Consider the following 13,116-nt stretch of genomic DNA (forward strand, 5'->3'; position numbering starts at 1 on the left):
ATGTAGAGGTGTGGGAAACATAATGAACGTGCTGAAAAATCAAGGAGCCAAAGAGGTCTGTATGTCAAATTCTGCAGAGACCAATTGAGGCCAGGAGAAATTGTCATGACGATCAGGGCTAGATGGAAAAGACTAGAAAAGTGACTGACTCCAGTTAGAAAGGATGTCACCTGTGATTACTGGATATAGAAGAAACATGAGCAGCAGATAGGTGCAAAACGAATCCTCACATCCAGAGGATGCTCCTTTATTAAGTCACATAGAGCCAACGTTTCAGCTACAACATATAGCCTTTGTCAAGACTTGGCAAATTAATGATTAATGATTTAATGAAGAGGCGTCCTCTGGATGGGAGGATTCGTTTTGCACCTATCTGCTGCTCAGGTTTCTTCTATGGACTGATTTGGTATGTTGATCCGTGGTCAGGATCCAGCATTGAGCGTGCAGGTCCACTGAAGCTTCCCACACGTGGTGTGTCATTGCGTGCTGCTGACTATCTCCATTTCTATCGACATGTGATTACTGGATATAATGGTACTTTTACAATTTGCGGAGTGCATTATATGGTCAATGTTCATGCTTGAGGGGGGCCCCATTCAAAGTTCTGCTATGGGGCCCAAGATTTTCTAGGTACTCCCCTGTACATGTGTTACATGGAAAGTCCACTACGTGTGGGCCTACCCTTGGAGACGTATGCATATCATCAATAGACATGGAGAAACAAGAAAGGGAGGAGGGAAGGAAATCAAGATAATTGTTGTGTCTTGTATACTTGTATGCAGGTAGATGACTGGGTGACCATAGAAAGCTGATATAGCCTCCAAAAATGGCTGACAATAGTTACAACCTTCTGCCATTGATTATAGAAGGAAGAACAGCTCTGCAGCACAAACTGCTGCTGTAACAAAGCTTACTTGTAGTAGAGAATCGGACAGCTACAGGTGTCTTCTTCCCAATGTGCTCAAACAGTCGGGCTTTGCAATATTTGGTAATGTCATGAGTGACTTCAAAGCAACCAAATGCACCTGGAATATAGAAGAAGTATAATGCTCACATTGACCAGTTAGGTACCGTAATGGGATCCTCTATCACCCCACTCCCTAATGTCTCGCCCATCCCATAAAGTAATCACAGAAGACGACAAAGTCTGCCATATTAGAGGAGAAGCAAATTTAAAAATTCATGTGAATAACGACTTTAAAGGAAAATTCCAACTTTGGATTTAAATTTGCAGCACGCCATAAATGACGTCACATAAAATACTTTCTCCTTTGATAACTACTCCCGTGCAGACACTGACATGAACGATCTTCTCCAGTCACATCCGAATCTAAGGCCTCATGCACACGAGCTTGTGTAATTTTGGTCCATGAAAAATGTACTGTTTTCACTATTCTGCACATTTTGTGTGTTTTTGTTTTTTAAAATCGCAGCCTGTCCTATCTTTCTGCGCTTTGTAATTATTTTTTTTTACCGCCCATGTTTCCCTATAAAGCCTTCTTTTTATCGCAATGCAACTCACGAACTTCACTGAATTCAGTAAATGGGTGAGCGTTGCCTCTGACTGGCTGAGTGCAGGAACCAATCACAGGCAGCTCTCAGCTGTTATTCAATAGCTGAGAGCTGCCTCTGATTGGTCACAATGCTCAGCCAATCAGAGGCAGCCCCTTCAGAGTACGTCAGAGCAGTACAGGAGAAGTCTCTGCTGGACATGTCTGAGCCTTGGCAGCTGCAGGAGATGAGTATATATATATATATTTATTTTTTACACATCTTAGGGATGATTTTCAGAAAAGGTCTTCTATTTAAAGCCCTTCCCCGAAAATCACTACATGGCTTGCCGGCAGCGCATTGCTTTCAATGGATTGCTGGCTCCATTAAATTCAATGGAAGAACATTGCGCTCCTCTGCCACAGCTGCGACAGCTGTGGCAGAGGATTTCTTCAACTCCGCTGGGAGTGCCCAGTTTTCAGTGACAAGGGGACTCCCTGCGGAGATTAAGAAATCCTCTGCCACAGCTGTAGCAGAGGATCGATGTTCTCTGTATGTCAATGGGGCTGCCGCCGGCCCCATTGACCACAGGTGAAACCCCTGAATCTGACAGCATCCAGGGGTTTCACATCCAAGGAATCCCCTGCTGCAGCTGTCACAGCTGCAGCAGAGGATAGCGAAAGCGCTCTTTATGTGTGGAAAAACACAGCCAAGTGTGGGTTTTTTTGCGTGCCGCCCGCTTCGGTCATGTGAATTTTTGTGCGTTTGCGTTCTGCTCCCCAAAAAATTACACGTTGAAACGCCCGTCTGACTGAGTCCTAATATGGACAGAAAATACGTGCATGTGCATAAGTTTAAAACTGTGCATTATGGGAGTTTAGATGACAGTAGCATTATTAGACATGGTAGGTCACATGTCTGGCAGTGGGTGGAGCTAAACTGCTGTCTGTTTCCAAGGGCAACTAGAGAATTTTGAAAGCAGCTTTATAACGAATGGAAGAAGACAATGTTTATATTCTAGAACTTACCGGCGCCGCGAGCGTGCACCACCCGCTCCGGAATTCGCTCCCTGACAAAGTGAGCCATTTCTTCAATGAATACTGAATCCTGGAGAAGCATTGGCCCTTGAGGGCCCACTGTCAATGAACTGTTTTTATTTCCAATGGGCAGCCCAGTTGCTGTTGTCATAAGCTCAGGCTATGGAGAGAGAATATAAAGTGGAAATTATTAAAGTAGCCCCAGTAAAAATGTCACTGTGCGTCCAGGACGTGCAGTCAAAGGGGTTGCCCAATGTCTAGATGTTTTGCTGCAGGAAGCAAACAGTGCAGTGGCTGAGGTTGGTACTGCAGGCTAAGCCCTATTGAAGTGAATGGAAGCTGTGCCTGCAGTACCAAACCGGGCCACTGCGCAATGTACGGAGCTGTCTGCTTCCTGCAGCAAAACAGCTAGTAGTGGGACAACCCCTTTAAAGGGACCTGACATCACATTTTATCTTTGTAGCAGGAAATCAATCATGAAAAAAAGCATTCCAATGTGTATAATGTGTCATGTGTGTACCTGTCACAGCCTTCATACCTGTAGAAACGACGTTTTAAAAAATCCCATGCAGTATGCTAATTAGGTTTGAACAGTCCAGGGGGCTTCTGAGGAATCCAGCTTTTATGCCTCTGAGTGACATGGATGATGTCCCTTATGCCCCGCATGCCAACATCCTGGTAGTCAGAGCAAGAGGGACGCATGTGCAGATACAGGCAAAGGCGTAAGTAGAAGCTCTACGGCCCCAATGCAAAGTCTGTAACAGGGCCCCTACCTACCATGTTGTGTATATAATACTGGCATTCTCTTATGTGATAAAGGGGCCTTTGGGCCCCCTAAGACTTTTGGGCCCAGGAGCAAATGCTATCCTGGCATCGCCTATAGCTACGCCCCTGATACAGATCTATGGACAAAAGCAGCACTGTGTCAAGTACTACAATGAAGCGGCTTTGGTGCTTGGTAGACCCCCGCTTATCACACATTGATGCTTAAAGGTGGCCATACACATGAGATCGTTCAGTTGACAACTTTCTTGCCCGACACCCCATAGACATATACACTCAGCCAAAGTATTATATATTCTGAAGATATAGAAAGGAGAAAGCCACTGACTGCTGGATACTTATCTCCCCTCACATCTACACTCAGGTAGAGTTAAGAGGCCCTGATGCTTATTACATGATGTGCCGAACTGGTCTAATCGTCGGGTTACGCCAATCTATAAGGAGAGGCCATCAATGTTAAAATCCTAGCTCATAGCTGTTGTAGACTTGACTCTCTTCAAGCACTCAGTTATCTCTAGCGGTCCCACTGAAATGACTGGAGCGGCAGTGCACATGCTCGAGCACTACCCCACTCATGCAGGGACCTTCAGGACCCCATTCTTGGGATCAATGAGGGCTCCAAAGCAAGACCCAACCAAACTGAAAGTTATCCCTATTCCATGGAAAGGGAATAACTGTAGTGGCCCAGAGTTGGGAAGTCTTTACAGTAGCAGTAGGTCCGTTTTGTGTAACTGTCTTGTGTTTACTTGTGTTCTGTGTAAGTGCTAACAAGTTGTGTTGTAGCAACTCTGTCTCACCTAAGTTGTGTTGTGCGTGATCTCATGAGAGTTTAGAAGTAGTTGAGGGGCAGAGTCTAAAGAGAGAGAGGAGTGTGCAGAGATGTAATCGGTGGAGGAGAATGTGTCAGCGGGAGGCTGCAGCTCTGTTTTGCTTCTGTCTGCGCAGAGCCATGGGCCTATCTCATTTGCCGTGGGATATCTCCCCTCCGGGAACTGAAGCTTAGAGTGATGGCTCCTGCTAGGGCCAAACGAGAGCAGTAACTAGCCGACAAGAAAGGCAAGAGTTGTGTGTTGACCCACTGTGTCAGGAGTGTACCCCCCAGGGATCATCTATCAGATAACTTGGACTGAGGACACCTAGAATCGGGAAGGAAAGTGCCTCCTAGAGAAAACGTGTGTGTGTGTAACAGAAGTGAAACGGAAGGAAGCCTGTCAGAAGTGTTATTTCTGAAACTGTCCATTTGCTGTGTTCTTGGAAAAATCAAAGTTGGATTCCATGAATAAAGAAAACCATGTTCCTCCGGTTTTGAAAACTATCTTTGTCTGTGGACTCTTATTTAGCAACAAGTAACCGTTTACTTGGAAAGAGGTACTGGCGTCACGTGACAACATCGATAGGAATGTTCACTATCGTTTATATCTACCTGTTCTTTTTGCACTGCGCACTGGGCCATGCTCAACCATTATTGGGGGGAGATCACATAGCCACCTGTGACAACCACCTTGAGTACCCCGTGGTCTCACCCGCAATGACTGGCCTCTGCTTGGGCACCACATAACTATTAATCCTGGGACAACCCCTTTAAACTTAATTCACATAGCAATGGAAAAGAGTCCATGGCCAGTCTTGGCTATGTGCAGCCCATGCGTCAACTAGCAGCTTGTATGGGGGGCACCAGGCGAATGTAGGCTGGTGGTGATCATCAGGGTTGCCAACCTTCCATGAATTTATGGTAAGTCCATAAAAAAATTGGTGTTTCTTGCTGCCATCTGTAGTGTCTGGCAGGAAGAAAACACTGATTTTTTTTTTGTCTATCTGCAAAGCTTGTGCTACGCATGTGCAAACATGCATAGTAAAACCAGGTAGCACTCTGGGCATGAAGGGAACTGCCTGGTGGCATTGTGAGGGAGCAAAGGGTCATGGACGTCGGGCATGAACAAGGAGCCAGGAAGAGGACGAGGACAAAGAGCAGCACCTCACTTACTGAGCTGAGTAGACAGGAAAGGTCATAGCCAGCCCATGATATTGCTTCTAATCTAGTCTGTGGGGTTCCAAGGTGGTGTCGGGGTCCTCCTTAGGTTCTGAGAATAGGAGTCTTACCTCAGCCACTGTCTTTCCTGGAGAAAAAAGCTTTTCTACCATAGAATTTAATCTTGCAGTTTTGAAGTAAAGATGCGCAGATTTTAACAGGTGCGGAATTCAAGCCCCATAGGAATAACATTGTGATGCAGAAAGGTCTGCGCATCCTAATTCCGGCCCATGTGAAAAGCCCGTTAATGCAGATTTGCCACAGAATTGCTACAGATTTTGCCTTCTGCAAAAGAGTTAGGTGAATTCATCCGAATGCTTCAGGCAAAATTAAAGCACTAAGTTTGCCTAGGGCCCAGACTGAGGGGCGGAGCATAGCCCAGCGGTCTTAGTGATGACACAATCCTAATAAAACATTTATGAGCTCGGCTGGTGCTAATTTAGGCTTAAATATTTCTCTGCTGTATCATCCCACTTCTGTCTGTAAGCATTTCTAGGAAGCATTGGGTGAGGTCGGTGATGAACTGAAGATTATCAAGTGGTGTAAATCATTCGCATTCATTGCAAGGCTGGCGGACGACTCACTTTTAATTTGTCTGAAGTTTGACTTTCAAATGCAAATACATTTTTGTCAGAATTCTTCAATTTTTTCCGTTTTCTGTCTTATAGTATGCTCCTTCCATTTTGTATGATATAGTCTGTGTCACTGTTTTGTACTTTTCCCTTAACAAGATTTGCTCAAATGTATTGAAGAATAAAAGGGACCTCGATGATTAGAACATTCCAAGGCTCTAGATTGAATGTCTCGGGTCATTGCACCCTGTTCTCCTGTTACTCTCTAAACAGTTTATTGTTTATACTTACTGCACTTTTGTATTCAAAGAAGTTAATCACATATGATTGCTTCTGAATTTGTGTCCGTTTGCCTGGCATCTTAGATGTTAAATTCCTTATCTTGCATATTCATATTATGTTTATGCTTCTTTGACCAATGGTAATAAATTAATTATAATAGATTTGAACTATGTGCTCCTATAAAAACTGCTGCCTGTCAATCAATAAATAACTTTGGATCCCATTCTTGATTGTGTGGTTTGACATTAATCTCCTGAGCTCGGCTTATCCTCTAAGAATTTGAACCCCAAAAGCCTATCGTATAGCAAATAGTTTTGTTTGTGCTAACATTTGCTTCATGTTATCCCCAAAGGGTCGTGTTTGACCAGTCGTCTTGGACCTCCCCAACTGTAGATATACAGCTGAGGCTAATTGTACATAATTGGTGGAAAGGTCCCTGAGTATCCAATCAGGTGGATGCAAAACAGTGCGTTTTACATAGCATATAGTGTGCCCATCTTGGCTAATTAGTTGAAAGAAATATACATGAGCAGCATTGAGGCGCCATGATCCTTCTCGTACAGCTGTACAGGTATCCTAAAGTTGCATACAGCAGTATATCGATTGGAGCCTCAATTGTGACTACATGCTGGCAAAATGTTTGCAAGTAGCTGTAGCTATAGATGCAAGATGGTTTATGTTAATGCACAGACAGCATTGCTATCTACCGGCAATAGTGAGCCCCTAGTTGCATTTGTGTTTAACTGCGTTGACCAGTACTTCATATCTATATTTCGTGCAGTGTAGGTTATCAACCTGTTTGGCCCTACTGTTAACCCTGGAGCTCTCTGAGTACCGGCAGACATGGTTAGAAACCGGAAAAGGTAACTGCTGTAGATGAAGTCATTTTCTGCCATTTAGCTGGCATGGTTACACTTTCCAAACTTTGTCACCCATGTTCTTAGGGCTCAGGGGGTGGACCCACTGTGTTAACCATCCAAATCTGGCTATTAGACCAGACCTGGAATGGCTGGCAGCTGACCCCAGATGTCAGAGAAACAGAATAGGGGACTAATAAGGTGGGTAAGTTGCCCTTAGCCAAGCTGGAAGATGATAAGACCCCCACCTAGAAGCAGGGCGATTGTCCTGATAAGAATGACCCTGCGCTGGAACCTCAGGGCTGACTATCCCTGACAGGACACAGGGCACACAGAACAGGACTGACTTACCAAGGAGATGGGAATGATGCAAAGACTGGGAGCAAATGGACAGACTGACACAGGCAGAAGCACAAAGCAAAGAGCATACAAGACAAACAGATATTGATACAGATACATGAGACTGATGACCTATATATGCTGAGTGTCTGGAACAAACACACATCAATTCTGAGGCCAGGTGGGGTATCCCCAGCTACCTTAAATAGGAAGGCAATTGCCACTTAAGCTGCAGCTGGGCTTTGAGCACTCCTTCCTTGCTAGTAGAAAATAGAATAAAGGGTACATTTAAACAGATGAAGCAGAGTGATGCTTGTGTCGGCCCGGAATAGCGATAGAGTGGCAGACACAGATAGCAGACCTAACTCATGTTGACTGATCTGGGTCAAGATTCACAAAAATCTAAAGTCTCTGGTCATCTCTAGAAAGCAGGATGTACCGGGGATCTATACTAATGTAACAGAGCACCAACCCCTAATTAATCATTAATAATATTCTAACCATAAATAATGATTGTTGACAATAATTATCATCAGGTCTATGACATTTATTAGGACTGGTTATCCGTAGTTGGCCGCACAGGACCCACACCAAACAGTTGTTCGCCGAGGCCAGCACAGCTTGTGCACTCAATTGATTTTTGCAGGAAGCAGACAGCTCCGTCCTTACTGCGGTGGCCAGTCTTGGTATTAGAGCCATTTACTTCAATGGGAACTTGGCCAACAATACCAAGCCTGGCCACTGAAGTAGGAACGGAACTGTCCACTTCTGGCTAAAATCAGCTTACAAGTGCACAAGTCTACCGACACAGTGAACAGCTGATCAGCAGGGGTCATGGATTATGGAGCTCCATCGATCTGATCTTGACGACTTGACCTACATACAACTGGGCAACACCATAAAGCTTTGGTCACAACAAGACTAGGTCCTCATATAAGGTTTTACTCAATCATGTCTGATCATAGCATATGCTTAGCTTTCAGACAATGAAACCAAAGACATCTATACGAATGTATAGTAACAGATTAAAAACCAATCCGATCCATGATTGTATCTTTCTATGCTTGTTCCTTTATCAATGAGCATCGTAATAGTCAACCAGGTGTAGATCCTCCCATCTACAGCCAACTTTAGTCCCATCACCTTTATTCCTATCATCTCTAAGGGTGCAAATATTTTGGTTTTAGCGCCGTAATGAAATTAAAAGGATCAGGTCATTATATCAACTATAAGGTATGTGATAGCGGAGATTACAGCTCACACATGGCATATTAGTAGTAATTAAATAACTTACTCAGTTACTGATTGTTTCCAAAAGCAATAAAGAAAATATTGTTAAAGCCTGACACGATGTAGAGATTATAAGACTGACAACGATGAGTGACCTCATTGCCCTTTAATTATATAGCAGACGGTATAGAGCTTGTTATATAGTCTTTACACGTGCCCAGTCAACATGGAAGCTCTAAAGAGGTGCCAACAAGGAGTCATGTAATAATCGTATGCCACCCATAAACATTAGACTGATGTTGACAAAGAACTAGAGATGAGCGAGCATACTCGCTAAGGACAATTACTCGAGCGAGTATTGTCCTTAGCGAATACCTGCCCGCTCGGAAGAAAAGATTCGGGTGCCGGCGCGGGTGAGAGGTGAGTTGCGGGAGTGAGCAGGGGGGAGTAGGGGGAAGAGAGGAAGAGAGAGATCTCCCCTCCGTTCCCCCACTGCTCTCCCCCGTCGCTCCCCACCCCCCACCGGCACCCGAACCTTTTCTACGGAGCGGGGAGATACTCACTAAGGACAATGCTCGCTCGAGTAATTGTCCTTAACGAGTATGCTCGCTTATCTCTACAAAGAACCAACATTGTTGGTCCCATCAGTGTGCCGTACATCATGATATCTTCCATTTGGTAAAAAGAAAAGAGTTTGGTGCCGTTTTAGTCAAAAACAGATAACATAGGACCAAACTTTTTTCTTTTTACCACATTTTTGGGTAATAATAGAATATATGCCGGTAATAATGGAATATATATTCCAGGCAAATCAGCCATATCGAATTTTTCCAGTTTGGTTCAAGGAATTGGCGTAAGAGGTGTCTGACATTCCCACTGCCTCCTCTTAAGAAATGGAGAATCAGAGGCCAGGCTATGGGGAGGGGCTGTTGCCTTGGATTATCCATTACTTTGGGGAACTAGAGAGTCTCCACCATTCATCCTAGCCATTCAACGATCCAATCTAGCACAAAAGAGATGGATTCTGTAGGGTGCTTGTCTTTCTCTCTTTTGAATTTAGGCTGGCTTCTCATGCCTAAGAAAATCATGTGAGATTGGTGCGTTGCGAGAAGTACAAATATGAACCCCATTCTTTTGAATGGGGTCATACACATGAGCAATGTTTTCCTGCATGGCACCGTGATGTGGGAAACAAATCGCGGCTTGTTCTATCTGGCATCATAGCCCCATTGTTTTTAATGGGGCTGGCGACAGCAGCACCTGCCCCATTGAAAGCAATTGGAGAGCTCCGCAATCCTCTGCCACGGCCCTGACAGCTGTGCCGGAGGATCCCTGCACCCCCGAAGTGATGAGAGGCTGTTTTCACATGAAAATGCCTCGCCTCTCTGGGGATTTCACATGGTGGGGAGCGCGATATCTGGCCGTGATGCATGGCCCAATATCGCCTTCGTCCCTGTTAAGTTAGCCTTAAGGATGGGGATATTGATGTGGATCCACAGCAGAATTCAACTGAAAGGCTGAGATCTTCTGCAAATATCTGTCAAAATCCACATCAAATGATGCAGATCCACATCCAAATCCGCAGCAGGAAATCTGAACCAAAATCCATGATGTGTGAATACACCCTCAGAGAGTTTTAGACTCAGTTATCTGCATACTATCATAGACTTCAGAGGAGAAGGCAACATATATCTGCAGCTAACTCTCCCATATATGGCTGCAAAATGGGGTCAGATGAGGTCTGGATTGTCATAGTGCTGGAATGGAAGGCCACCCACTCAATTTTTTACACAGGGACCTCCACTGGCCTTAACCCAGACCAAAGTTGTGATCAGGGTCGGGGTGCTGAGACCCTCATAATCACTAAAACAGTAAGAAGCACTCATCTGAGCGGTGTGCCCATTCAGCTGTGTCCATCACTGCTCGCCAATAGCAGCAGAATGGGCACAGCACTCAGATTAGCACTTCTGAATGCTCCTTTTAGAGATTGGAGGGGTCTCAGGACCCAGACTTCCACCAATCAAAGCTTCTGACACGTCAGAGGTTTTTAAAAAGTCTAGTTACACTTTAAGCTAGACTAAAAGAAGAAGTACCAGAGAGTCGTAAATGTGCAGATGAAAGGAGTCGTGTAGTTGAGCAAATTTTTGTGATCACGATGAATTGCAGTATTGGAAATTCAAAAAAATAGTTGTGCAATCTGAATCGTAGATGTATAACTGGACAGCCGAAATAACAAAAAAACCCTATATTGGGTTGCAGTCTAGACCTTCACCAATCACAGGTTAACAGTAGCTTTTATGACAGACATATCAATACAGTACCTCAATGGGTTCTCTGGTCCAAAGCTATTGATGATTTATCCGCAGGACTAAAGAGGTTGTCTGCCCTTTAGGCCATCAGTAGTTGATGGACGCGGGTCCACTACTCGGGATTCTCATCCATCGCTGTTCATCCGGCTCGCTGTTAGTGCATTCGGCTGGATGTTGTCATTAGCTGTCAGTACAAGTCAGCTCCATTTCCTGCTGGTCAAGACGTCACATCCGATGCCATAGCTGCGCGGCTCTCCCATTGATTCCACATTTCCTCCCCTGATGACAACATCTGGGAAGCTGCACTGGACAGCAGACTGGACAATCATCTGATGGTCCTAAATGGCGAACCCCTGTCCATCAACTACTGATGATCTATCCAGAAGATAGTGAAAAAGAGGGCAGATAACCCATTTAACCTCAGTTAAAGAGAATGCCCTGTCATACCCGGCCACTGTGAATGGACAATGTTTTGAGCCTTTTGGCCAGCAGCAAGTTTATCGGTGTGGTTCCCGAGCAGCAGACCCCCACCAATCTGAGAATAGGTCAGTTTGGGCCTGGAAACCCTCTTTACATCTCTACTATCATAGCAATAACTGTGATCAGATTAGAAAATGTTCTATGTATGTCAGATAATGACTGTATCTAATGGATTGGACCATTTTGACCTTCCACAAAGAAATCCATTTCATTCTACAATCTCAAATGACCAAAATGTCCAACTGTTGAGTAGATCCCAACATGTAAACCCAACCTAAGATCCATGATAGGCTTTCCCTAAATCACTGTATTACAATATTCTATCACCAAGTACATAAACAAAAACATACACTGTACGCTCAGAGATGCAACCACCATTGATCTAGAAGACCCTGACTTGAGGCTTAGCAGCCAATACTCATTAGGCATTGGTTGGTTCCTGCAGATAAAACAATAACTACCAAGGTTATATACAATGACACCTCCCCGGTGGACCACCTTTTCAGAAGACCACCCATGATGAAGCCCAGATTGACGTATTACAATTCCCTTATATCCTATGTACAATAACAGTCTTCTTTGAGAAGATCCCTCCTTAAAAGACCATCTTAGACATCATCTCACTCTACTGCATATATTCTGGAACCTGTTTAAGACAACTATCCAAAAAAGTTTACTAAAAGTGCAGTCATCTCAAAGAAGAGGTCCAATATGGATATGGATTTGTAACTATATCTGGTCTACATCAGGGGTCGTCATCTCAAAGTTGGTCTTTCAGAAAAGCTCCACTTAATAAAGTTGACTGCCTTATAGAGGATATTGCTAACATACTGCAGTAGATGAAGGTCGTTACCTGAGCATCGTGAGCTTCGTGGGCACCTTTTTGATAGTAAGGACTATACATACATCTTCCCGCCATGATTGCAAATGTGTACGCTCAGAGATGCAACCACCATTGATCTAGAAGACCCTGACTTGAGGCTTAGCAGCCAATACTGATTAGGCATTGGTTGGTTCCTTCAGATAAAACAATAACTACCAAGGTTATATACAATGACACCTCCCCGGAGGACCACCTCTTCAGAAGACCACCCATGATGAAGCCCAGATTGATGTATTTCAATTCCCTTTTATCCTATGTACAGTAACCTTCTTCTTTGAGAAGATCCCTCCTTAAAAGACCATCTTAGACATCATCTCACTCTACTGCACATATTTTGGAACCTATTTAAGACAACTATGCAAAAAAGTTTACTAAAAGTGCAGTCATCTCAAAGAAGATGTCCAATATGGATGTGGATTTGTAACTATATCTGGTCTACATCAGGGGTCGTCATCTCAAAGTTGACTGCCTTATAGAGACTATTGCTAACATACTGCAGTAGATGAAGGTCGTTACCTGAGCATCGTGAGCTTCGTGGGCACCTCTTTGATAGTAAGGACTATACATACATCTTCCCGCCATGATTGCAGATGTGTTTCTTGAACCTATTAGGCATGACATTTATATAGCAGGGGTGTCACCAGCACCGCCCTGAGGCTCAGGTATGTAAAACACTGCAACAAAAAACACCCTAATTAAAGTGTATGACATTATAAGGTAAGGAGGTTGTCTGCCGTATGGATACACGGAGCGCTGCATCCACCCTCCCGAGTCTACTGTACTAGAGGATATTATTGTGCGGAGTCCGAGGCACACTTTGTGGT

The 13,116-nt window shown here is 44.3% G+C and overlaps 1 protein-coding gene across 2 annotated transcripts in view; it reads right to left on the reverse strand.

Annotated features, from left to right (window-relative positions):
* The window catches only part of LOC136582458 (catalase-like), a 64,946-nt gene extending 52,036 nt beyond the window's left edge, over positions 1-12,910 (reverse strand). Inside the window, exons 1-3 of one of the 2 annotated variants that reach the window (XM_066583510.1) lie at positions 12,809-12,910; positions 2,520-2,688; positions 915-1,025 (exon numbers count right to left, since the gene is read on the reverse strand). In XM_066583510.1, coding sequence (XP_066439607.1) covers positions 915-1,025; positions 2,520-2,688; positions 12,809-12,874 — 346 coding nt within the window. In that variant the 5' untranslated portion in view covers positions 12,875-12,910. Of the gene's footprint in view, positions 1-914; positions 1,026-2,519; positions 2,689-12,262; positions 12,388-12,808 lie in introns of those variants that run through there. The other variant, XM_066583511.1, reaches the window with a different exon arrangement.
* Between the last annotated feature and the right edge of the window lie 206 nt (positions 12,911-13,116).

Source organism: Eleutherodactylus coqui, chromosome 11 (assembly GCF_035609145.1).
Source record: "Eleutherodactylus coqui strain aEleCoq1 chromosome 11, aEleCoq1.hap1, whole genome shotgun sequence".
NCBI lineage: Eukaryota > Metazoa > Chordata > Amphibia > Anura > Eleutherodactylidae > Eleutherodactylus > Eleutherodactylus coqui.